Source organism: Ascaphus truei, chromosome 3, assembly GCF_040206685.1.
Source record: "Ascaphus truei isolate aAscTru1 chromosome 3, aAscTru1.hap1, whole genome shotgun sequence".
Lineage (NCBI taxonomy): Eukaryota > Metazoa > Chordata > Amphibia > Anura > Ascaphidae > Ascaphus > Ascaphus truei.
In genome coordinates, this window is record NC_134485.1 from 421611650 (window position 1) to 421636640 (window position 24991).

A 24991-nucleotide genomic window follows, 5' to 3' on the forward strand; every position below is an offset into this window, starting at 1 on the left:
CGGTCAGATCATTTATGAATAACGTTACCTCCCCACCGACTTTTCAAGCGCGTTGCACCTTTCACCATTGTGTCCAGTATTTTTGGGGAAGCCACCTGGCAACCCTATGTTCTCACTGTGCAACAACCCTTTGTGACTGCGAAAAGGGGGGAAAAAACGTGCCACACTGTGGGGCCACGAGAGTAGGCAGATCTGCAGTAGGAAGACGTGTGTCCAGGGTTGCCAGGTGTCCAGTATTGAACAGGACTGTCCTGTATTAGGACTGTCCAGTAAAAAAATAAGAGGTAATACTGGACATGTATGTGTATACCAGTGTAACATAGCCTCCCGGCAGTTACTTCTGTTTCTGGACCTTTCCTCTGTCAGTCCTGTTAGTGCAGGCAGTGGAAAGGTTAAATCCAGTTTTAGTCAATTAGTGATATGCGCTCCAACATAAAAGTCCAATCATATTGTAAATCCTTTAGGTAATAATGTAGAAAAATAGGTACTGGGGCTAGTGAGGTATGTATTCATAATGTAGCATATACCATTAACAAGAACTCTAGCCCTGAAGGCTGAAATATGAAGAAAATCAGACCTACAGCCTCATTGGGAGAGTACAGAGGTAGGTAGAAAGAGGAATATCTACTCACAATTTGTATTGCCCCAGTCCTGTAGTTCTTGGTGGGCGTGCAGCCAGGAGAGTGCAGAGAGATCCAAGGGAAAAAAACTCCAACGCACAGCCCTGAACAAAGTAGGTCCGACAAAACTAATAAAAATATATTTTTATTAGTTTTGTGGGACCTACTTTGTTCGGGGCTGTGCGTTGGAGTTTTTTCCCCCTTAAATCCAGTTTTAGGCCTGTATGTGTATTTCAGCCTTGAATTCTGTGTCGTTTTCGGAGAGACGAGATATGCAACATCAACAAAAACCTAAGGGGCAACGCAACCCTTGGGGGAGGGATGGCTCTGACCGAGATTACAGACAACATGATGGGCACCATTCAGAATCTGAGGCCAATCGACCTTCAAAAAACGAAAGGCGACCAGAAGGGGCAATAAAAGACCGAAGCAAAGAGTCCACGAAAAAACGCAAAATGAACACTTAAGTGGGGAATTGTCAGAAAATGATGGAGTCATCAATATTTCAAAGGTTGAATTGACATCAGATGAAATCTCCCTTTTGAACAAAGGGCTCAAGTTTGCCCCAAACTCTGACTTTCAGATATTTGATACTGTAGTGGACCTACATAGATTTATTAGAAAATGTACCCTTAAGAAGTTCTTCAGAGATAAGAACAAGATTGCTTCGGAGATACCTATAGATGCAGACAATGGGAGTGTTGATTTGATGAATAATATGTCTAATATGCTTTCTTTCAGGGAATCATGTGTCATTCAGGATATGGAGGAATTGAGTGGAGTTGACACGGAAGACATCGATCCTGATACCTTCTTAGGCAGAAGGGATTCGGGTCTGAAGAAGAAATCCCATTTCTTTCCTTCATTTGTAAAGGGTAAATTCTTGACCACATTTGAAAATCTTGTTGAAAGAGACCTTATCCTTTTACACAAGGGTTTTACCTTTGACTCTCCAGCATTCGATCACTCTAGTAATAACTTGACGATGAGTGAACAAAAAGCACTCAGTGATTTAAAATCTAACACATCACTTATTATCAAGAATGCTGATAAAGGGGGAGCGGTTGTAGTGCAGCATAGGGATGACTACCACAGGGAGGCTTTACGCCAGCTCTGTGATACTTGTTCCTATGCTGTGCTGCAATCGGACCCCACAACTAGGTTTCTCAAGGAATTGAGGGATCTACTTGATGAGGGTCTTATTCTGTGTGTCCTCTCTGATAATGAAAAGGAATTCCTTTACAACTCCACTCCCACCACGGCCGTGTTTCACCATCTCCCGAAGATCCACAAATCACTAGTCTCCCCTCCAGGGAGACCTATTATATCTAGTATTGGGTCTTTGGGAGATGGTGTTTCACGATATGTGGATTCTTTTCTGCAACCGCTGGTTCGGTCACTACCCTCCTTTATCCTTGACAGCGGAGACCTCCTTAAACAAATTGACAATATCACATGGAAAAAAAACTGTTTATGGGTGACTCTTGACGTCACGTCGCTGTATACAGTTATATCCCATTTGCAAGGGGTGACAGCTGTTAGACACTTTCTCAATCGTTCTGATCTCTCACATGCACAATCGGTTTTTATTATAGATTCAATTTGGTTTTTACTTACTCACAATTATTTTCTGTTTGATGGGGTTCACTATCTCCAGACGCGTGGAAAGGCTATGGGGACAAGTTTTGCCCCCTCATACGCCAACCTCTTCATGGGTTGGTGGGAGTCGCTCCACGTGTTTGGAGAAGCGAACGTTTATAGGGAGCACATTTTATTTTACCGTCGTTTCATTGATGACTTATTGTTCATTTGGCATGGTGATGTCACTACGCTATTATTATTTATCCACACACTTAACACTAATAACTTTAATCTTAAATTCACTTACACTTTCAACTATCATCACATACACTACTTAGACTTATATATCAATAATTCACTTAAAATCAACACTGATGTATTCCGAAAACCGAATTCTAGGAATACCTTTTTGCGCGCTAACAGCTGCCACCCCAAAGCCCTAATTAGAAGTATACCAAAGGGCCAACTAATACGACTCCGACGCAATTGTTCCACTAATGAGTCTTTCAATATCCAGGTCAGGGATTTATATGACCGCTTTATCAAGCGGGGCTACAATCACCATGACCTGGTTAAAACAATTAACGAGGTCTCAGCCATGGACTGGAGAGACCTGCTCCAGCGGTCCCCTAGGAAGCCCACCCTGGATGATTGCCCACTCTTTATTACCCCTTACAGTAAACAGGGAGAACAGATAAGGAATATCTTGAAAAAACATTGGTCTGTTCTCTGCCTAGATCCTGTTTTAAGACCAATAGTCTCATCAGGTCCAAGAGTTGTCTTCAAAAAGGCTAAAACTCTAGCCAATACCCTCTCACCAAGCCTCTTTAACAAAGTTAATACAAAACACCCAAACCTACCAAAAGGGACATTCAAATGTAACAAATGCAAAATATGTCCAAAGATGATACAAGGTAATACTTTTACGTCTACCGTGAACAGAATGATTCATAAAAATAGGATGTTTATTAACTGCAACTCAACTTTTGTTGTTTATCTGATCACGTGTGGGTGCGGGTGCCAGTACGTAGGCCGTACGACCAGATGTCTCAAGACCAGGATGATGGAGCACTTCAGGCTCATATCCAAAGGAGATCTTAGTCACCCTGTCTCCAAACACTTTTCATGCTGTAATAGAGGGGGTCCCACTAATTTTTCTTTTCAAGGTATTGAAATAGTCACTCCCTCAATCCGAGGGGGTGACAGAACCCTGCAGTTGGATCGCCGTGAGGCATTCTGGATCTTCACATTACGGACCAGGGTGCCTCACGGTATGAACACTGACTGGGATCTTACGCATTTTCTGTAGTTACTCTCTTTAGTTTATTAATACACATATGAGTCTGAAGTGCTTATGATCACTCTGGTCAATTTATCTTCAATATCTGAGGATAAGGATATTTTTATCCTTTTTTTTCTAATGATTATGTATAATCACAAGATGATGTTTCCTTTATATATGTTTGCGTTTCTGGTCTTTTCTAATGACTATACATTTATGGAATGATGTCTTTGTTATATATGCTTATGCCAAATCACAATTATGCATCATCAAGGGTCTAATTGTTTGTTCTCTTTAAACTTTTTGATAATTATGGAGATTACACTCTCTTTTAATAATACTGGTCATATCTAAATATCAACATGTGTAACACACATGAGATATATATATATTATTACTATATACCATAGGTATCAATATCCGGTATTTCCTTTTTTTCCCCCATTTTCTTTCTCCTTAATTATTCTTTTTGATTAGTTTTTATTACATGTTCTGTCTTATGGTTTCCTTTAAAAGTATTTTTACTTTTTCCTTTGTGTCTGATTTTTTAATCACTTGTGTTACAACTTATCATGAGTATTTCTGTGCACCTTGTATATTGATTGCTGGATTCAGTACAAAGAAATAATTGCATACTATTAGTAATACGCTAAATTATAGGTTATATTTAGTTTATCTATACCGTCTTCAGTGTATGATTCCAGCTCTAACAATATATTGAGATTGGGAATGAGAGTTCCCTGTTCCCTTAGTATTCCTTAACCCAATTATTTATATACTTTGTATGTTGCCAAGGATTAGGATTGTTAACCTTTACCATTACTTATCTAGTACTGTATGTACAATTGTAGGCACTGATCTGGTTACTCCTAACAAAGCTTCCATATTAAGTATATTTTTAAAAAAAAATTAATTTAATTTTGTTTCTTCATGGGTTATTGATTGATTTTGTCTGCCTTTCTCCTTTTCTAAGGGGACAAGCTGAATCTGATATCCATTGGTCTTGTCTATATGAGTTCTCTATGTATAATATGTGTGTTTGACATTTTTTTGATTAAAGTTTTCGTATTCAATATTATGGCTTTTTCAGCCAATCACGGCGCTTTATGCGTTCTCTCCATTATGGGCGCGAGTAAGGAGTCTAGCGCGCGTCATAGTAGCGACGAGATTACCGGTCGCATGGAGATGACGTCATAAATGCCGCGATTTTGGCGCGAAAATGGCTGTGGATATAAGGATGCATCTATGAACCTCTCCTTACACCTTGAGAAAGTCCTTTACGGACGAAACGCGTAGGTGCGTTCCTACCATTGTTTTTTTGCACTGACCATTAAAGTACCCTTTTAATACTTATCCCTGTTTGGAGTTACCCTCATTTTGGCGATCCACTAGCTGGTACATTGCCAAGAAACGCTGCTGTGCTCCTCTACATCCTCGCTGCCAGCCTTGAATGTTGTAGCAATATTCGAGGGCGGGCCTTGCAACTCTGAGGTTGTCAATCCCAGGGATGTATATTGGTTGGAACGCCCCTGCTGTGTGTGGGCCAATCTGTATGCGGCTTTGGCTTGTAAGGAGTCAGAGTTAGAGACACTCCCCTGAGATGTTCAAATTGGGACATGCCTCTTAAATTATCAGTTAGTGTCCAGTTAGTGTCCAGTTAGTAGAGAGTGAGCTGAGAAAGAGAGGAGACAACAGACGAAGAAACTGTCTCTTTCTTCACCATGCTACCAGGGGGAGGGAGGAGATATTCTACAGCTTAGGCCCAGAAAGCAGGAGAGCGGGAATGATGATTACTGCATGAGAGATATGCTGCTACTGCTTCTTTATCATGGAGTCTGCTAAATAAAATACAGAAAGACATTGCTGTGTGGCTTCCTGTCTCTGCATGAAGGAGTGTCAGTGGGGGGTCCATCCTCTGAAGACCCCAGAAGATCCTTACTGGCTGGAGGCACTGCACCATCTGGAGAAACAAAGGTAATCTGTCCCCCTCCTGTCACTGTCCTGTCTCTCCCCACACCATCGCGGAGCCCTCAGCCCTCCTGTTGCGAGCAGGTTGCAGCACCCAGACAGTTTGTAGTAACCCAGAAGCAGAGCAACCCCCATCTCACTTAGGGGGGGATGGGATAAAAGGGTTACACCAGTATTACCTCCCTGGACATAGTGACCTGACCAGTTTGGGGGGCCACGGGACTTGCCCCGGACAGGGAGAGAGCCAGTGTTGCTAGGGGGCTGGGCAGCTTCCTCCATGCTGATTACCCAGCAGCAGCCAATCAGAAGGAGGTTTCAGGAGCCTGGTGGTGGGGCCAAGGAGAGGAGGAAACAGCATGGAGTGGAGAGAGGTGCGTGTGTGTCTCGCGTGTGTCACACCTTTAACCATTGTGTCCAGTATTTTTGGAGACCCCACCTGGCCACCCTAGCTATGCAGTTGCAGCTTCCTATTGGTCAATAGGCAGCGGTCATGTTTAATTCACACTCGCATGGTAATTATCTCAATAACTGAGGGGAGCCGCGAGCTGAAAGTAACGCGGATCAATCTGATCATGGATCCCAACCAGGTCCAATTTGGTGAAATTATCTCTTTTTTTTGTGCAGGATTGCTGCTGTAAGGTACAGGGTTGTATTTATTTATCATTTATTATTGCCCAATATCCAGGAGAATCTAAAATCCCCTTCAATTAGAGGAGCACTTGGCCAGCGCATGCGCAGTGACAACCTCGTGGGATTAAGTGGCGTCGTAAACTGTCAGGTGTCTGAAGCCCACGCATGCGTAGTGCCGGTCGCTGCAGCAATAGAGCCGTCTCTGTGTTCTGCTCCGCGCATGCGCAGTGGGTTCGGTGTGTGGCGTAGACGCTTCAGTAAACGGCCGTGCTGTGTCCGGGGGGCGCGGGTCACTGAGCACTGTGTCCGGGGGGTGCTGTGTCCGGGGGGTGGGCGCAGGTCAGTGAGCGCTGTGGCCGGGGGGCACGGGTCAGTGAGCGCTGTAGCCGGGGCGGCGATGATGATGATGGGAGATGCTGTGGGAGATGTGAACTCCAACCTGCTGATACCCAGGTCCACCGGGGACCCGCAGCTGGACACGGCCGTGTGCCGGTGGCTCCGGTGGGATAAGGTGAGGAGATGCTAAATACAGCAACGTGACGGCGCTGCACAGCAACACACGGGGGGTGGTGGGGGGGGGGGTAGGGGGGGAACACAACCACACACAGGATGGGATACACAACCACACACAGGAGGGGATACACAACCACACACGGGGGCGATATAAACAACAGCCCAGCAACAAAACATAACGTGGTTGACAGCGGGTGCCCAGCAGTGCACAGAGGGGGGGGGGGGGGGGGAGTGTGTGTGAGATGCCCAGCAGCGCACAGGGTTGGGGGGGGCGAGATGCCCAGCAGTGCACAGGGGGGGGGGGGGGGCGGAGTGTGTGTGTGTGAGATGCCCAGCAGCGCACAGGGTTGGGGGGGGTGAGATGCCCAGCAGTGCACGGGGGGGGGGGCGGAGTGTGTGTGTGTGAGATGCCCAGCAGCGCACATGGTTGGGGGGGTGAGATGCCCAGCAGCGCACAGGGTTGGGGGGGTGAGATGCCCAGCAGCGCACAGGGTTGGGGGGGTGAGATGCCCAGCAGCGCACAGAGGGGGGGGGGGGAGAGTGAGATGCCCAGCAGCGCACAGGGTTGGGGGGGGTGAGATGCCCAGCAGTGCACAGAGGGGGGGGGGGCTGTGTGAGTGTGTGAGATGCCCAGCAGCGCACAGAAGGGGGGGGGGGGAGTGAGATGCCCAGCAGCGCACAGAGGGGGGGTGGGGGGAGTGAGATGCCCAGCAGCGCACAGAGGGGGGGGTGAGATGATTGGAATGTTAAACAAAGAAAAAATCAAGGTCAATATGGTAATATATTTTGGTTTTATCAGACACAGAATAAAAACAACCAATTTAGTGTATTCTAGAATAAATGTTTGTGAACAATTGGAATTATAATATTGATGAGGAGTTGTTGCCCAAATGCATGATTAATACAAGAATCACGCAGTAGTAAATACTGTATATGTTTGGTTTAATATATTTCTTTGTAATCGTTTGTTCCTGTCCCGCTGTTTCCTGCTTGTGAGAGGCACAATACATTTAATCAGAGAGAAACCCTACTTTGGTTTCTTATTGTCATACATTTAGAAACACGACATTGGACTGACTTCTAACTCCTTAGACAGACCCCTAGTGGCTGTCTGTGTTGGCATCCTATTGGCAATTGATTATTGCTAATAGAAAACGAGTATCCATCAGACAGATCTCCGACAATTGGTATACCTGGTTTTATTAGGTACAAGGCCTAAAAATGAGGTACAGTACCTGCTAAGTAAGTACAGTTGGAGGACATTGGATGCTGCCCAAAGCACAGCACGGGAAGATGCTACACAACACAATAAAACACGTTGAACTCCTCACAACACCCATCATGTCTCATGACAAAATCACATTAGATAACCTCCCGGGCTTATACAGTATAACTTGCCAGCGGAAATCTTCTCATCTCTTAGCTTGTAATATAAAACATTCCGTTATATAAACACTGTTGATATATAACAGGGCTTTTCAACTCCAGTCCTCCAGACACCCCCCCCCCAAAAAAAACAGGGGAGGCTTTAAGGATATCCCTGCTTCAGCACAGGTGGCTCAATCAGAAGCCATTTAAGGGATATCCTTAAAACCTAACCTGTTCTGGGGCTGGGGGGTTGCTTGAGGACTGGAGTTGAGCACCACTGATGTATACAATGACAATTTGTATTATTATATATTAACTAGGAATACCAATGTCACACACCACTACTGATTTATGCAACATGACAGTGCTCAACATCAGATTTTATATGTTGTCACAATACTGTACGTTGCTTGTAACGCTCCTATAGACTGTTACCAATCCACACAGCATGACACTGCAAAGCACATCTTAGAGCTATACAGCATCACGTTATGGAGGCTAATACTAATCACTGTGACTTGTGCATTATCTGTTGCCGCACATAGCTGTGCTGTCCCTTGATGCTGCTGTCTGAAACGCCAGGTGAGGAAGGAGTGGTAATGCACATGTTTGCGCTCTCCCAGCAAACGCCTGGAGCAGAGCTATTAGTAATGACTTACAATGCACGCCATCCTCTTGCTTACCGAAATTACATTGTGAGTAAAACATAAAGGCAGTCTCCAAACGATTGCTGCGCAGAAGCAAAGGATTTCTCAACCACTAATTTGGATTTCATTTGGTTTTTCTTCATTAGCATAGAAGTATATGTAAAACTATCATTTTGTGTGTGTGTGTGTGTGTGCGCATACATATCCAGTGGTCAGAGTGGCTTGAAATAGTGGTATTGTACCTTTATTGGTCTAAATGTATTTAATGGGAACCCTAGAAAACCTGATTCCATAAAGCGTACCTCATATGGGGCCCCCAAGGTGCCTGCCACCCATCACTTTAAAACATTTTTTTTTGTTATCCTGATAAGGTCAATCCCTTTATTTATTTCAATAGTAATACAGTATTTGCAGTGCTGCTGGATGAAGCTGTAATTGTCAGTCTTATTCGCTGCACCCCAATGACTAGCTAGTCAGACTTATTCACTGAAGGGCTTAGGGCTGTGAGAACCCACCTGCTGCTCAATATTGTCTGGATAATCTTTCAAAAATGATCTAAGACTTGTGTGTTTTTATAACCGTCATGAATTCTGTTTGGTCCTAAATTGGGCCGCATGTTTGCAAGTATGTATCTGTGGTTGTGATTGGAAAAGCTTTTACGTGTAAAGTTGATGGAACCAAAAGTCAAACACAAGTGGCTAGATTTAGAAAATATTTCACTTTTATTGTAACCTGACACACTTTGATATGCTTCAAACGGGCTGTTCCACTTACATGGTAGTGTTTTTTCCCACTTCGTTTGGTAAAAAATGGCCTTCATCTAATCTCCCTTTGTCCCGATCACGCAATTCAATTCGGATGAAATATTGATATAAAACATTTTTAGAATTGGGTACCATAGTATTGTTTATTTACATACTATTTTTATTTTTAACACCAGCTCTATAATTCACTCTTGATGACTGTGAGATTCCCGCTGCACTCTTATCTCCTATTTACGCCCCGACCAGCCCCAGAATTGTATTTTATATTCTACAGCATATGTAATGGCATTTTTTTGCTAGTCTTACTGTAATAGATTATCTGAACAAGCTCCTCATCCCAACCACATGCAGCACTTATCACCTTAGATCTGACTCCAAAACACTGTTCACGGTCCCAAGGTTCAACAAAGAAGGAGGTCGCTCCTCCTCTTACTGAGCACCTCACACCTGGAACACCGTTCCAGAAACTTTCAAAACCAACCTCCAGGCTAAGTTCTTTCAAGACTTCAGCTGTCAACTGTTACATACGCCCATTATCATATCCCGGACTGTCCTGAAATTCTGTAAATATAATGTATAACCTCTGTTCACTCAACGTAACTATGTGTTGTCATCATAAGTCTGTGCCCACGACATGCATGAAAACGAGTGGTAACTCAATGTATTTGTGGTGAAACATTTTATAAATAATTAAATACAGTACATTATAACACAAAGACTAAATCAATACTAAACATGTTTTAAATGCTAAAAATAATGAATGATTGAGTTGTTAAATGAGGGATTGCTTTCTGCTTGTTGGAACTTGATTGGCTGCATATGTGCATTCCCATCTGGATAAAATGCTTTGGTTACATGCACAATTCAATGCGTTTAATATTTAATAACCTTTATCATGATTTGATCATTCTTTAGATGAAAATGTTTCAGAAACATTTTCATCACTTTCTTTGCCATTGGTGCACTGGTGTAGATGACTTTCTAGTTGAAAAGTAAAGTTTATTATTATTGAAGTATTTAACTTTATACTTATTATCACATGTTTTGTCAATTTGATGTAGCATTGGGCTCCCCTTTTTTTGGTATATACATTTGCCACGCTCAGTAGCATTCGTTTTGACATAAATATATATTCATGATGTGGTGGGTGTAGGAGTTTGAGCTAGCTGGGAATGTGTGTGTTGAAAGGTAAAGTTACCTGACTATTTTTTTTAAACATCTGAGGCCCAGGTCCACAAAAGGTTCCTAAGCTTCAGCTTGCCTCCCATATGAATGGTTTTGTGGATCTGGGACTTGGTCTTCAAGTCATTTTTGTTGAAAAATTTTTTTGTTTCAAATTCTATTGCACTTAGCACCAAGTGGATCAAAGCCATTGGAAGGACATTTGGTATATGTTGTTTTAGTTATTGATCAGATGGCTATAAGGAATGTTTAAATACACCTTGTAGCTTGGTTGTAGGTTGTGATATTTACCCATAATTTGGGCTGACTGAGTAAGTTTAGAAATCCCCTCTCTAAAAGAAGCATCACAATACTTTATGCTCCTACCGGCAGCCCCAACTGAGCTAAGTATCTCGGGAAACGGGGTCCCTGGAGCAAAACGAATCAAAAAGAGAGAAAGCGGTGTCGCTTCTGCCTCTCTATAAAATCAGGAAATAATAAAGCATTCCGTCACGTGACATCCTAAACAAGCAGGTTCAGACTTTCACACAATCAGCACATTTCATTTAAAAAACATCTACTGAATGGTTCTATAGGGAGAGAGGAAGAGGTTAATCTGTTGCTTCTAATAGGACTGTTTTCTGGTTTGAGCCGGGTGCAGAGTTTTGTGGGTCACAGGACCTTTGTTTTTTGTTTTTTGAGGATTTGAAAGCTCCGTCTGGCACAAGTACTGCAGATATTATTTAGCTCTGATAAATGTACGATCTCTCAGATAATCCCTGGAAATCAAAGCTCCCTAAAGGATATTCAGTTCTCTTTGATGCCCCACTAGAAATAATTGAAAAAAATAAATCCATGTATTCAGTGTGTATCAGTGAGAAAGTGTCCAGTCCGCGCTCTTGCTCTTTAAGGATGTGGAATGATAATTCCTCTCTGATCTTTTGCTGCTCCTATTGTTCAAGGTGTCTTCCCCCACCTCCAAGATGGATCCCAACGGAGACCTCCGACGGTGATGCCAAGTATCCAAGAAAAAAAGAAAACACAAGTGCGCACCAAGATATGAGAAATGAAGTGTATTACAAATAATAAAAGATAGTAACCACTTACATGAATAAAAACTTTAATAATCCCCGATCTCGATCATAACTTCTTTGGTAGGGCATCAAATAGGGTATGCAGGGGCAGTGTCAATCCTCAGAAATCAATCCCGCGCGCTGGGGCTGTCTCTGTTGCGCTGTAACGCTGTCAGACCTCCACGAGTGTCAGCGTGGTGGATTGCGTAGCGCGCATGCGCAGGAAATGAAGCCCCCTGTAGCTGTCCTTAGGATGCCTGTCCGTTTCAGTTTTGTAATCGTGATCGGAATAAAAAACACGTGTGTGTGTGTATACTGGCTATGACATAAATATAAGCCAGCAACACCATTCGCGACGCATTTCGTATATGAAAGTATACTTCATCAGGCGATTTTTGACACTGCCCCTGCATACCCTATTTGATGCCCTACCAAAGAAGTTATGATAGAGATCGGGGATTATTAAAGTTTTTATTCATGTAAGTGGTTACTATCTTTTATTTGTAATACACTTCATTTCTCATATCTTGGTGCGCACTTGTGTTTTCTTTTATTCAGTGTGTATCTTCAATGTTTCTTAGTGAGACTGCATATTTCATTGCTTTCTAAAAAATTTGATACAGTTCTATTGCAAGTTTTATTTAGCAGTGGGGCTAGCTAGTAGTTCAAGATATTTGCTTTTCACAGAAGGTTAAAAAATATATATAGTACTTTGGGGGGTAGTCTTATTTTGAGCCCCGGTAAACTGATCTAACTTGTGCAAGGTACTATAGGACATGGCCCAATTGGCACTAAACCATAGATGTATAACTTTTTTTTATAGGTCCTTAAAGAGACCTAAAAAGCTAAAATGAACATGCAATTAAATGAAAGTAGTGCTGAGTATACTTGCGCTTCCAATTCATCAAATTCATGTTCTGCTCAGGAAACAGGGACCACAAACCATTGGAGGCTAACAGTAATTAGACCTTGGGGTGCTCTATTAATATTTACTTATTTTAAAGAACTATTTTGGTGTTATTTGGAGTGGTGGGCCCATTAAAAACTTTGCTGTTTTAATGTGTACAGTACTTGATATTTTAAACCCCATTTGAGAGGAACTATTTACGCTGTGCATCCTGGAAAGGTGTAAATTTTACAGGGGAGGCTCACTGAGCTCTGAGAAGGGGTGTTTGAGCTCAATTCTGCCCTAATTGCCATGCAAGTTTCTGGGACCAAGTTCGACATTTTCAAGTTTTATATTTTTGTAGGATGTAATGCTTCTGTTGGTTAGGCATTCCAGTACAAAGAAGAAGAAGCAGGCACACGGTCTTACTCAAAGGAGATTTAATATGCCATAAAGTCCAACGTTTCGGCAGTCAAATACTGCCTTTCTCAAGGTTAGGCATTCCACACATACAATATAAGTGCAGATGAAAAAGTGAACAAAAGAAAAACAGCAATTGTAAGAACAATCTGATCACCTCCTGTGGCTTTGAATTTTTTTGGAATAAATTGTACTTTTTTTTATTTTTTTTTAAATTCTTCATTCTGTATTGTGCATGACACAGATCTGTGGTGGGAAAGTGGAAAGCATACAGTACGTTATTTGGAAAAGAGCAGTAATGGGGAAGCTGCCAGGAAAATGTTAGATTCTGTGTTGTAGGGCAATCAGGGAGTAACCAGCGAAAGGAGAACTTCCCCTGCTTTACCAGAGATAAGGTATGGTCAGTGTGTGTTTTTTTCTGACGTAATAAAATAATTAAAGCAGCAAAACATGAAAAATCCTATAGTTTTTTATTTTTTTAAATCAATTCTGTACCTTTTTTGAGCTCTGCACTTTGGCAACGAAGTATCACAAACAGATCTGTTGCTGTGCTTCAAACAGAAGACTGTCTATTATTCTGAAAGCTGTAACAATAATGTGTTACACTTGGTAATGTGGCATTTCACAGACTGTAGCACAAAGTTAGAAGGCGGCCATTTCGTTAGGCACACGACCAGGCTTTTTACAGATGTATAACAGGAGCACCAAACGATTGCTAGTTTAAGTAAGAATATAGAATTCTACATTGTCACGTGCGTTACGCATAAAAATAAGAAAAAGGTTTGGAAAGTAGTATTTCTGCTTTAAGGAAACACTTTTTTCAGTAGTTCAATAGTTCAAGGACAATCGTTTTGTAGACCAGCTGATTATGCTTTCGGATTCTAGTTTTCTGTTTGTTAATTGTTTTTGGTTTCATGGGTTCATTTTTATTTATTTATTTTTTAAATCGGTGCTCATCAGTGTTGACAAAGCAAAAAAAAAATTGACACGCATTTGAATTTGGTGTGTATCAATGCACTTATTTTTACTTTCCATTCTCCCCCGTGATGCCTTCATCTTCTACATGTGGACAGGCCGCCATAAGATGCTTCATTTCCGGTGTTTATCGGTTTTAACCGAAAGTCCAAGACACTCAGTTTGGGTTTTTCAGTTAAAACTGGAAACCCTAGTTATGCCTAACATTAGCAGGTGGGAGCCAGATGCAGTATCTGAATGCAAGTGAAACTATGTAACTTCAAAAAGAAATGTAAAAGAGTTTTGGAACCGATCCAAATAGAATACCTGGAGGGCAATTGCATTTGGTCTTCTGCAGGCCAACATGAATTAAAATAATTTGTGCATGCTATTAGTTTTGTACAACTCTTTGCTGTGTCATTTATGTGTATGTCACCATCACCGGTCCTCATGGAAGTTCTCAATCTGGCACCCCTATTAACAGTTGCAGGTTATCCAGTTCACCATCAAGGTTTCAAAGAATCCTTTTCCAGTGCTTTGGTGTATGACAGACTTTACCTTGCACATTGTGATGCTGGTAAAATGAATCTGATAATTACTGGTAGAGTGAGCTATAGCGTATTTTATACTCTTAAATAACAAATAAAATACATCTCTCAGATTGTTAAACTGTCCATAAGGGAAGTGTCAGATGTTTGTCAGGACAAGCCTGGTCAAGGGTCTGGATTAAATAGTTGATGGCTATAAAGATTGAGATCTGAAACACTAGATCCATCTTGGGGATGCCTTTGTGCATGTGGGGATCTCACACTGTCTCCTCACGATCCCTTTCAGGATACCTACCACAAAGCTTCACATGGTAATGTATACGTTTTTTGTTTAATTTCCTTCCTATTTAGTAATCTTTGTACAAGCACTGTAACCAGTCTGGCTATATTAACTCTAAAATGTAAAAAGTACTAATATAAAATAATCATAATAAATCTTTGAGCTCTAATTGAATTATTTACCTTTTTAAAGGGATTATCCTAATTTCCGGGCGCACTTTTAACCACACTTTTCGGTTACACTAGGAGTCTGTCAAATGTGTACAATTGTTTGGGAACAAGAGAACAGAGGACACCTTAGAAGGAAGCCCCTAGATTAGTTGTGGTAGTTGGTGTTGTGAGGTATGTTGAGGGTGTGTGTGCTTTTATATTATTGCCCTTGCAGGGGGCGAGAGAACACTGGTGGCCAAGTTGTTGTTTACCCCTTTAAAACACAAACGTCAACTTAAGTGACTGTACCAGTCAAATGAAGGGGTGCCTTTCTGTGCCGTGAGACCTCGCTCCCTCCTTGTATGAAGACACTGAGCGAAGGAAGTGGTCAGATAGAGGTGGCGACTAGCCTCCACTAAATATTAACGGTTTACTGATTGCATGGTGTACAAGTGAAGCGTGCTCACTTGTAAAGTGAATGATTATTCGTGTTATTCACTCTACAGCATCAATGAACAGGAGTTTCTCCTCAATACATGTCACACTGTTTCTGCAATTGCTGAGCATTCCAGTGGGAAGATTGGGGTCAGAATGATTGTTTTGTGAAGTGATTATTATATTAATTGGATGGATTTGAAGTACAGGCATACCCCGGTTTAAGGACACTCACTTTAAGTACACTCGCGAGTAAGGACATGTCGCCCAATAGGCAAACGGCAGCTCACGTATGCACCTGTCAGCATGTCCTGAACAACAATACCGGCTCCCTACCTGTACCGAAGCTGTGCACAAGTGGGGAGACTATAGAGTCTGTTACAAATGCGTTATTTATATCAGTTATAATATATATATATATTGTTATTTATTTATTTTTTCTTGGTCTTATTCCATTCTTCATTCCTGAGATGCCTTGGACTGATGTAATGTGGCTGCAACAGAAGGCGAACAAAAAGGAAAATACATATAGGAATTAAATATCTATATGTATTTGGGAACAAGAATTCATCACCGTATATACAAAGCTTTCATTTAACTTTGGAAGGGATTTCTGCTTTCATTCCCCATATGTGGTTATACATGTGTAGTATGGATTGATTGCCATTTGTTATTAGTGCTAAAGCGAGTCTCTTTGGCAGGGCAGATATTGGAAGCTGGCTGACCTTCATGTAGAAAATGTCAGAAGTGTTCATCTTTCAGATGCCATATGCTCTGTATAACTTCCCTATCAAGTAGCTGTGCCAGCAAGTCAACATTTTCTCTCTTCAGTGGACAAGGACCTTAGTGAATCAGTGTAGTCTGCCCTCATTACATAGAGGAAACTGTTCATGAAATGAGTTATTTCCCCTCTTGGTTGTAATCTAGTTGCGTGTTTTGGATGAAAGCCAAATGTTCTATTACATGGTGTCCTTAATGTCAACTACGTAACTGCTGTCTTCAGAAAACTCGTAAATTACATATTCTCCTCCCTATCTCCCACTAAAAACATAGACATTTAAAAATCATAGGGGTGATTTATACAATCACAGGATAAGGGTGCCAGATAAAATAAATCTTATGTAAGAAATCTTAATTAAAAATGTAGATTTCACATGACAAATGTGTAAAAATGCAAAATTAAATTGGAAACCACGTCGGCTAATTGTTGCAAAGGCACTTTGTGATGTCCCTTTACCATAAATTTCACCTAGTACCTTATCGGAGGTACAGTAGTTATAATCTATAATCCTCCTTATGTGCTGTTTACAACATTTGAGATCTATTTGCGTCTCCAAAACTGAATAACTGAGGTTATGAAAGCTTGTACGCACAAACCGGTATTGGTCCAATAAAAAGTGTCATACTACTCAAAGTTTTTTTTTTTTTTTTTTCCTTTTTTCTTTTTTCACAAGCCTTTAATAGTGGTAATTTTTTTTTTTTTAAAGACCAGGCGCTTTGGGGTTTAGCGCACAAAAAGAAACTAGTTACCTGGAGAGCGGAAAATGGCTCTAAGACCTGTTTTGAAAGGATAGTCTTGACTCCATTGTCACGGTAACTTATGACAGGTTGTAATATACACCAAAATACCTGGGTTGAACTGAACACGACTGAGACATGATAAAATATAATTTATTCCTTAATGAAGGTGAACACACAAATATACAAATAACAGGCAAAATATACACTTACTTAAGGGGTTTGGACAAGAAAGCCATCAGGATACAGGATTGACAATTTCTTCCATAATACAGGTTCAGCTGTAGACATCACGAAAATACACAGACAATGGGTATGGGCTGAGCCTCGTTTATATACAATCTCAGTCTTATCCCTTAACCTTGGGGCACCTGGCTGTCAAGGGAGTTCCTAACTACAAAGGAATTTCCTAATCTGTAAGTGTGAATTATGACACTTACAGACCACTCAGGCCCTTTGTTCCTCCGCCCTATTGTATACAATCAGAGCGGTCAACCTTTGATCAGAGGGTTTATGATATACCATTTGGTCTGCTATCCTGGACATTACCATACCAGATGGGCTCTGAGTTTGTATACGAGACCCAAAATACAATTCATAGTTTAATACCTTCACATATTAAAATAATCGGTTCTGCTGGGCCCAGTGGGCTGATACTTGCCAATCCCTCATGCCGGAGGGGACTCTCCATAGTGGCCAAGTTTCAGCTCTCTGCGACCCCCAGAACCGGAGATACACAAATGCAGTTTAAAACACTTTTATAATACAGGATTCTTCGCTTTAAAAATGAATCTCGGTTTTTCACTCTTCTCCCATTGAAATCAATGGGGTCTGCCGCCATAGACTTCCAATGGGGCAACTCCGCCATTGACGTCTATGGGGCTTCTCCGCCATAGCCTTTCAATGGAGGAACGCCGCCATTGATGTCTATGGGAAAAATCACAATTCTTTACATTCACCCATACTCCGTCTGGTTGTTCGGAGAGGGCTGGAAATGGCCATGCAGTCAAGCCGGAACGGTGACTGCATGCGACCCAAATCCCAGCCCTCTGGTCCTCACAGAACCGGAGATAGGGACTTTCACATTTGACCCTTTTGGACTTAGCCGTTTTAACGCCACGCAGCTTTTCCCCATTGGAATCAATGGCCGGCGCCGCCATAGGCAATGCATGGGCGTGCGCCGCCATTGGATTCAATGGGACCTCCGCTCCGCCATTAAAGTCAATGGCGCGACCCTCTTCATGAGTGCGACCCTTTACGGGGGTCCCTCATTCCCGGACCCGATGGGGGTCGTGTGTGGGAGCTCCTAGGGGCAAAAATAATTTTATTTCTGGGTGCCCTAGAACCTGAGTTTCCCACGCCACTTGTCGTTGAACTTGAACTAACAGTGATCAAAGCTCTCTTTTAGAAAATGTTTCCACTCTTGCGGTCTGCGGTTTGGATGGCTGCCAACCTGTTCCTGGAGGTCGGCGTCGAGCAATCCCCATTGAAGTCAATGGCCCCATTGACTTACAATGGGAAACCGCTGCTCCTCCTCTCGGACGCCACCTGCTGGTCTTCGCTGGAAACAGGTCCAAAACCGCCAGATCTGCTATTGGAATGCATAGAGCTGCAACGGCGACCTATGGAAGGCTGCAAAATGGAGCCTGAAAAGGCTGGAACAAAGGGCTATAAACACTAAGTTAACCTTAACCCTTTCCCTCCCGCATCAATCCCAGTGTATGTGTTGGTGCAAACACTGGAACAGAAACAATACATTTTTACAGGAGACTATACATTTGGATTCTGAAGCAGGGTAAAACACATTACTGGACCGCAGTCCAGTTAACCCCTTGCTTCCCAAGTGAGAGCAGGGGGTGGCCAAATGGGGTGTAACCCCTTTAATACCGGGCCAAACCCCCTCTCCCATGACATCCATAATATGTTACAATGTTGCTGGACCATAACTAGGCATTTAGGCTCTCTGAGGAATACCGGGGACCAGGACTCCAGCCGTGACCTGGGTTTCAGCCAATTTAGGTGGTGGTTGGTGTGTGTGTGTGTGTGTGTGTATATAGCATGCTTAATTTTTATTGCAAATAAGAGTTTTGTACTGACTATACAGTATGTAACCACTGTTACACCTACTGAAATGAGTTGACTTTTTATTTTCCTCCTGTTTTACCCTCCACCAGATTCTGTTCCTGTTTTGCTCTGTCCTGTTGCCTATTTGTTTCTCTCTTGGGCCTCTGTTCAATATGCTGTAAAGCCGTCATCTCAGAAGAATACATGTTTTTTTTGGTGGCTGTACTCATTTTTTGTTGCTTTACTCACAGTACAGTAGTAGTCCTGAGTTGGTGTAAACCCGATTTTGTGCAGGGCTCCCTGCATCATGTATAAACTTGAAAATTGCAATGGATCTGTGGCACTCATACAAATTGTTACTCGAACATGTGTGAAAAGATATGCTCTTTTTGTTTGTGCAGCAATCCAGTAAACGCACAACGTTTTGGGGGTCAGTACCCCTAAATCAGGTACACACAGTGGATGACTGCTTTACTATCGCTGTCAGGGAAGATTTTAGATCCATTCAAAAAATCTTCCCCAAAGAGGTAAAAATGGCCTCACTGCATATTGAATTGGGGCTTTGGTGTTAGTTCACATGGCGGTATGGAAACATATGCATTTGTTGAGATCTAGAGGGAACGCTAAAGTATTTTATTTGTTTGTGTTATTTTTACATACATTTTTTGTGTTTTCCAGAAACTTATACTTAAAGCCACAGTCCTGGTTTCACTTCATTTTTTAAAAATGTTTTTTTATTTATGTGCAGCATGTGAGTAGCTTTAGTGAGAAATAATTACCTAAGCTGCCGGGTGTGCGTTTCCTTCTCCTGTGATTGATCACCCATTATCCTGCTTGTGTGCCTATCTAAATGGCTGCCTTCTGACTCTGTGCTTGTGTGTGAAATTCTGCAGCTGATTTGTAACATTATACTACAAAGTGTTAGGCCGCGTCCATGCTGAGCGCGCGGTGCGATCAGAATGCTGTGCCTCTGAGGCAGGCCATGGTGCGCGCGCGATGCATGATCAGACAAAATGGTTTCTGTAGCGCGACGGCCGGGTCACGTGAGCAGTTCACTCAATGAGAACAAACCAGCGCTGTGACATCGTGGCCACACCTCTGACACGTCCACCCCATGGCCACAAATGACTCCAGCTACAGGCGCGCGAGAAGCCACGAGCAAGGTCGCGCTCACCATGGACTGTGCGGCCTGACTCTGCTTGAGTTTGTGAAATGCTGCAGCTGATATGTAATATTATATTACTAAGTGATTATTGTTACAATTTTCAGAGTAATAGACAGACTGCAGTTTATTGCCAACGTATCACAAACAGATCTGTTGTTGTGTTTCAAAGTGCAGAGCTCAAAAGTGTGTGTGTGTGTGTGTGTGTGTGTGAGCCTGTTTCAAAAGAGGAAGTGGATGTGACTTTCTAAATGGTTGCTGTAGTAACCAAAGGATAATCGGTACATTAAAAGAAATCGTTAAAAATTGCACTAGGCGTTGAAAGAATCAGCACAGATTTATTTAAAAACAACAAGATGTTTAATGCAGTAATCCCCCTACTCCTGCTTTTTGGTTTTTCCAGTCAGTTACCTGGTTTAACTTTTTGCAGCCCCAAGATGTAGCCACTACATCATGGAGTCTAGCACAGCTGTGACCCCATGACATTTATTTATAAAATATTTTACTAGGAAGTAATACCTTGAGTTACCTCTCGTTTTCAAGTATGTCCTGGGCACAGAGTTATGATGACAAATACATGGTACATTAAGTGTGCAGGGTTATAAATTATATACAAGACACAGGAAGAGATCATCTATTTTCTAGATGTATGTTACAGACCAGACTAAAATGTGAGACCGCTTTAGTTTGAAAGAACTTAGACTGGTGGCGGATGTGAGAGTCTCCGGTAAATTGTGCGGGGTGCACGGTAAGAGAGGGAGCGGCCGCATACTTTGTTGAGCCTTAGGACCAAGAACAGTCTTTTGGAGTCTGATCTCAAATGATAGTGTAGTGACTACATCATTACATCATGCCCTTATTGCTTGATCTCTAGGGGAGATCGAGTAAGTGCAGGAAAATGGACGGGGGAGGATTCATCCGCTTCCGGTTTAAGGGATGCCACATTCTCATGACCACTCTGGTGCCGTGGCACTTCAAATCTCCCCCCAATGGAAACAAAATGGCTGGCAAATCTTGGGCCAATAGGAAGCTGCAACATTAGTTAAGACTTTCTTTTTGACTTTTATCTCGGGGACCATGTGGGTTCAGCTCCAGAGGACCTTTCAACTCCAGTCCATTAACAAAAATAAAAGGGTTGGGGAGCTATGTAGGGAGGAGTACTGATTTACAGCACCTGGTATCGCAATCCCACTTAATCCAGTTGAGAAATTGTTATGACAATGTGTTAAGTTGCAGGCTTCTTCATCCGATGTTACAGGTTTGTTGTTGCAATCTTCTCCCACATCGGAACTGCGGACAAGTTGCAGGCTTTTTTTAAATTACATTTATATTTTAAAGTAAAAATGTAGAGAAGAATGGTTGCAGACGCATTGGATCTGCAGTTTACCGCGAGAGAATAAAATATAGTGTAATACTGTTATTACAAAACTGTTAATGAACAGATGGTGGGGGATGTACTCACTTGGTTCTCCTTACTAAATACTCCTTATGCTGCTGTTTTTATTTATTCATCTTGACAGCTTGGATATATTTTTTCTGAAAAGACAAGAAAACAAAAAATTAGTGCAGTTATGTGCATACTGTATTATGGCATTGTGTGCTGTATAGTACTGTCAAACTAGTCTATACTGGAACTACTGTATACTGTGACTACTGTTAAATACTTTGTAACCAGATGGCTGGTGCTGCTCTCTCTGGAAAGAAAATAATTGAGCAGTTGGGTGCATACTGTATTATGGCATTGTGTACTGTATAGCTACTCCATATTGGACAACAGTATGCAGTTAGTACTGTCAAACTAGTCTATACTGCAACTACTGTATACTGTGACTACTGTTAAATACTTTGTAACCAGATGGCTGGTGCTGCTCTCTCAGGGGAAAAAAATCTGTGCCATACTTACCTGTATCATACTGTACTTACAATACTACAGTACAGTACTATTCCATACTACTTTCCTGATGCTTGCCCATTACGCGCGATCACACAGTCGCAATATGGTCAATATATTTATTGCATCGTTCCACGGTGATTACATCATTCCAAAAACTCAGTATGCCTTGCGCCAACTCATCCTTTTTGGAGGGTTTCATGACTTTTCGGATATGGTCCTTCAGCTCATGCCAGACCATTTCGATAGGATTGAAGTCTGGCGATCTGTCATTGGAGGGAGGGGGAAAAAAAGGACAATTAGCTAAAGAGATACAGTACACAGTAAAAACAGTGGGAAAAAATGAGACACGGTTACCGCACTTACTCCGCTGGCATCTTCACAAGTTGATACCGCGCTAAAGGATATGCGCTGTTGACGCGGTGTGCTTCGGATCGTTGCTCATGTGTGATGTATTCCACAATTTCAGGCACAACTTTCTCTTGGAAGAAAGCTTTATTCATGATTCCTATAACAAGAAAAGAAAAGTGCTCAAAAAACGGCACACTAGTACAGTACAGTGAATAAGGCAAAAGCGTGTGACATATTTTACTGTACCTTCAAAGATGATGATGCATCCTGGTCCACGCCTAGAGATGGCACCCCACACATGCATCTTCACTGGGTGTTTTGGACGCGGCTTCATAGATATGCGACCTTTTTTGTGGAATGCAAAGGTGGCAAATCTCTCCAGCGATACAGTAGACTCGTCAGTGAAAATGCAATCCTGGAAAGTTTCTCCACTGTCGGTCCATGCCTGGGCCTGGACCACTCTCTTGATCTTGTTAATGTCCCTTATCATAGGGTACGCTCTGTAATGACAAGGAATAATTTTATAGGTAAAGTACAGTTTCTTAAACAACACTTTTACCTCCTGTACTGTCCAGTACTAACCTCACACGTCCATATTTCCATCCAATTCTACGTCTCATCTTCTTTATGCTGGTCTCGGATACAGTAAGATTGTGATTTTGCTGCAGAGTGTATTTGACCCTTAATGCACTCTTCTCATCATTCTCTTCACTTATTTTGTCTCCCTACAGTGTACAGAAAAACAACAATCCGGTAAGTTACAGTGCAGTAGGCCACAAGTACAGCACATCATTTGCAGTAAAAATAGTCTAAATTGAGAGATCTACACAATATATAGTTCTATTAATATGCAGCAATATAAACAATAATATACTGTATTATATAGTTATATAAATATACTTACGCGTTAGTTACCGTTGGTGTCCTTGTGCGTTGTTTGTTTTTTCCGTGTGCATGATAGCACATGGTGCTTGATGGCACAACGAGGCCAGAAGCAGCTAACCAGCGTTGGATATCTGCAATTCGGTGTCCGCTCGTGTACATCTCCTTAATTCTCATGCTGAGATCCTTTGAAATCTTTTTAACACGCATTGCTGCGAGTAGAAAGAAATACAAACACAAGAATGTATATTCGATGTTTAGTCGGTGTATTCAATGTGCAGTGAATCCACAAAATGGATGGTGTATTTATACGTTAATGACTCACATTAGAGTATGCCCACTTTCAACACCTGTACCTCGTCGCCATGCATAAAAGGTTACACACTTTGCATAGCCTCCCACTCGATGATCTGTATCTGAACTTGCCCTTGTCCAGATACTGCATTGTGCCATCTTCTTCCATGGATAAACCCCGATTCTACGGACGCAAGAAGCCACTCACCTCTGCCGTGCCTGTCACACAGAAAAAGCGAAAGGCGGCAGCCGTTTCCAAGCCAGGGCCAAAGCGACAGGCTAAGGCCAATAAAGAAAACCTTCTGCTGATCCCAAAGGCCAAGGGTTTTAATACACATAAGCCTTATGTCAGGAAGAAATTCGGTGATGTACACACAACGCAAAACAAATGTCAGCCAACCCATCGAACCCGCAGGCCACTTCCTCGTTTATGTTTCGACGACTCTGCCGCCGTTCTCACGGAAATCTTCAGCCCATCTTCTCCACTACTCGTCCACGACGCTGCCTCCGCTCTCCCGGAAACCCACAGCCCATCTTCGCCACTGCTCTTCGACGACACTGCCGCTGGTGCCCCTGAAATCCACGGGTCACTTTCTCCATTACGCTTAGACGACTCTGCCGCTTCTCGCCCGGAAATCCACAGGTCGCTTTCTCCATCAATCATCGACGACGCTGCCGCTTCTCTCCCGGAAATCCACAGGTCACCTCCTCCATCCTTCTTCGACGACGCTGCCGCTTCTCTCCATGGAACCCCCATCTCATCCTCCGTAGCACCCATCCACCCAGATGTCCACAGCACTCCATGCACAAGAACCAGCTTGTTAGACCGCATGCTGAATGGGTTATGTGTGGATATCCCCGGGAACTCTACTGTGCTGGTAAAGATAGATCTGCTTTTAGAGACCATGCTAAATATGAATCAACAGATGGAGAAGATGGATCAACGGATGGAGAAGATGGATCAACGGATGGAGAAGATAGAGACTGACATAGTGGGGATACATAATTTGCTCGGTGTTCGTGCCCCTGTATCCCCAACGCAGGAGCAGGAGGGTGGCATGGATGTGATGAATGGGACCTTCGACCGCCTTCCAACACCAAGCGCACCCCCTCCACCTGCAGAATTTGTGTACATGTATGCCGTTGACGAGGAGGATAACATGACAACCCCATCAAGACCACGCCAGGAGACAACATGGCCACCAAGACAGGAGGAAAGCTTCCTCCCAGACAACCTACCCTCGCCTGCCGCCACAAGCACACCCGCTTCCAGAACCCAACCTACATACGCTTGCATCGATACGGTGCCCGACGACATCCTGCGCGAGCTGCCACCGGCACTCGGAGAAGTATAGGGTGATGAGTGCTGGTTTACCCCAGAAGTATGCCATGTTAATTTTTAAGCACCACGTGTCCTACTTGGTGTACTGCGGGTGGGCCTACAATGTGAACTACAAAGGAAATTGCGAAAAAGGGGCGCTTCCTGAAAATTTAAGAAGGACTTTTGTGGAGGAATTGCGGCGCTATTTTTCAATTACAGATCCTTTAAT

At 42.6% G+C, this 24991-nt stretch overlaps 1 protein-coding gene across 2 annotated transcripts in view; it reads left to right on the forward strand.

Moving 5' to 3' along the window:
- The first annotated feature begins 6402 nt into the window (after nt 1–6402).
- The window catches only part of PGM2L1 (phosphoglucomutase 2 like 1), a 70087-nt gene continuing 51498 nt past the window's right edge, over nt 6403–24991 (forward strand). For both annotated transcript variants that reach the window (XR_012800055.1, XM_075592775.1), the window contains exon 1: nt 6403–6592. Coding sequence is in view for 1 of the 2 variants with exons in the window: in XM_075592775.1 (XP_075448890.1) it covers nt 6479–6592 (114 nt within the window). In the remaining variant the exon portion in view is untranslated. The remainder of the gene's footprint in view (nt 6593–24991) is intronic.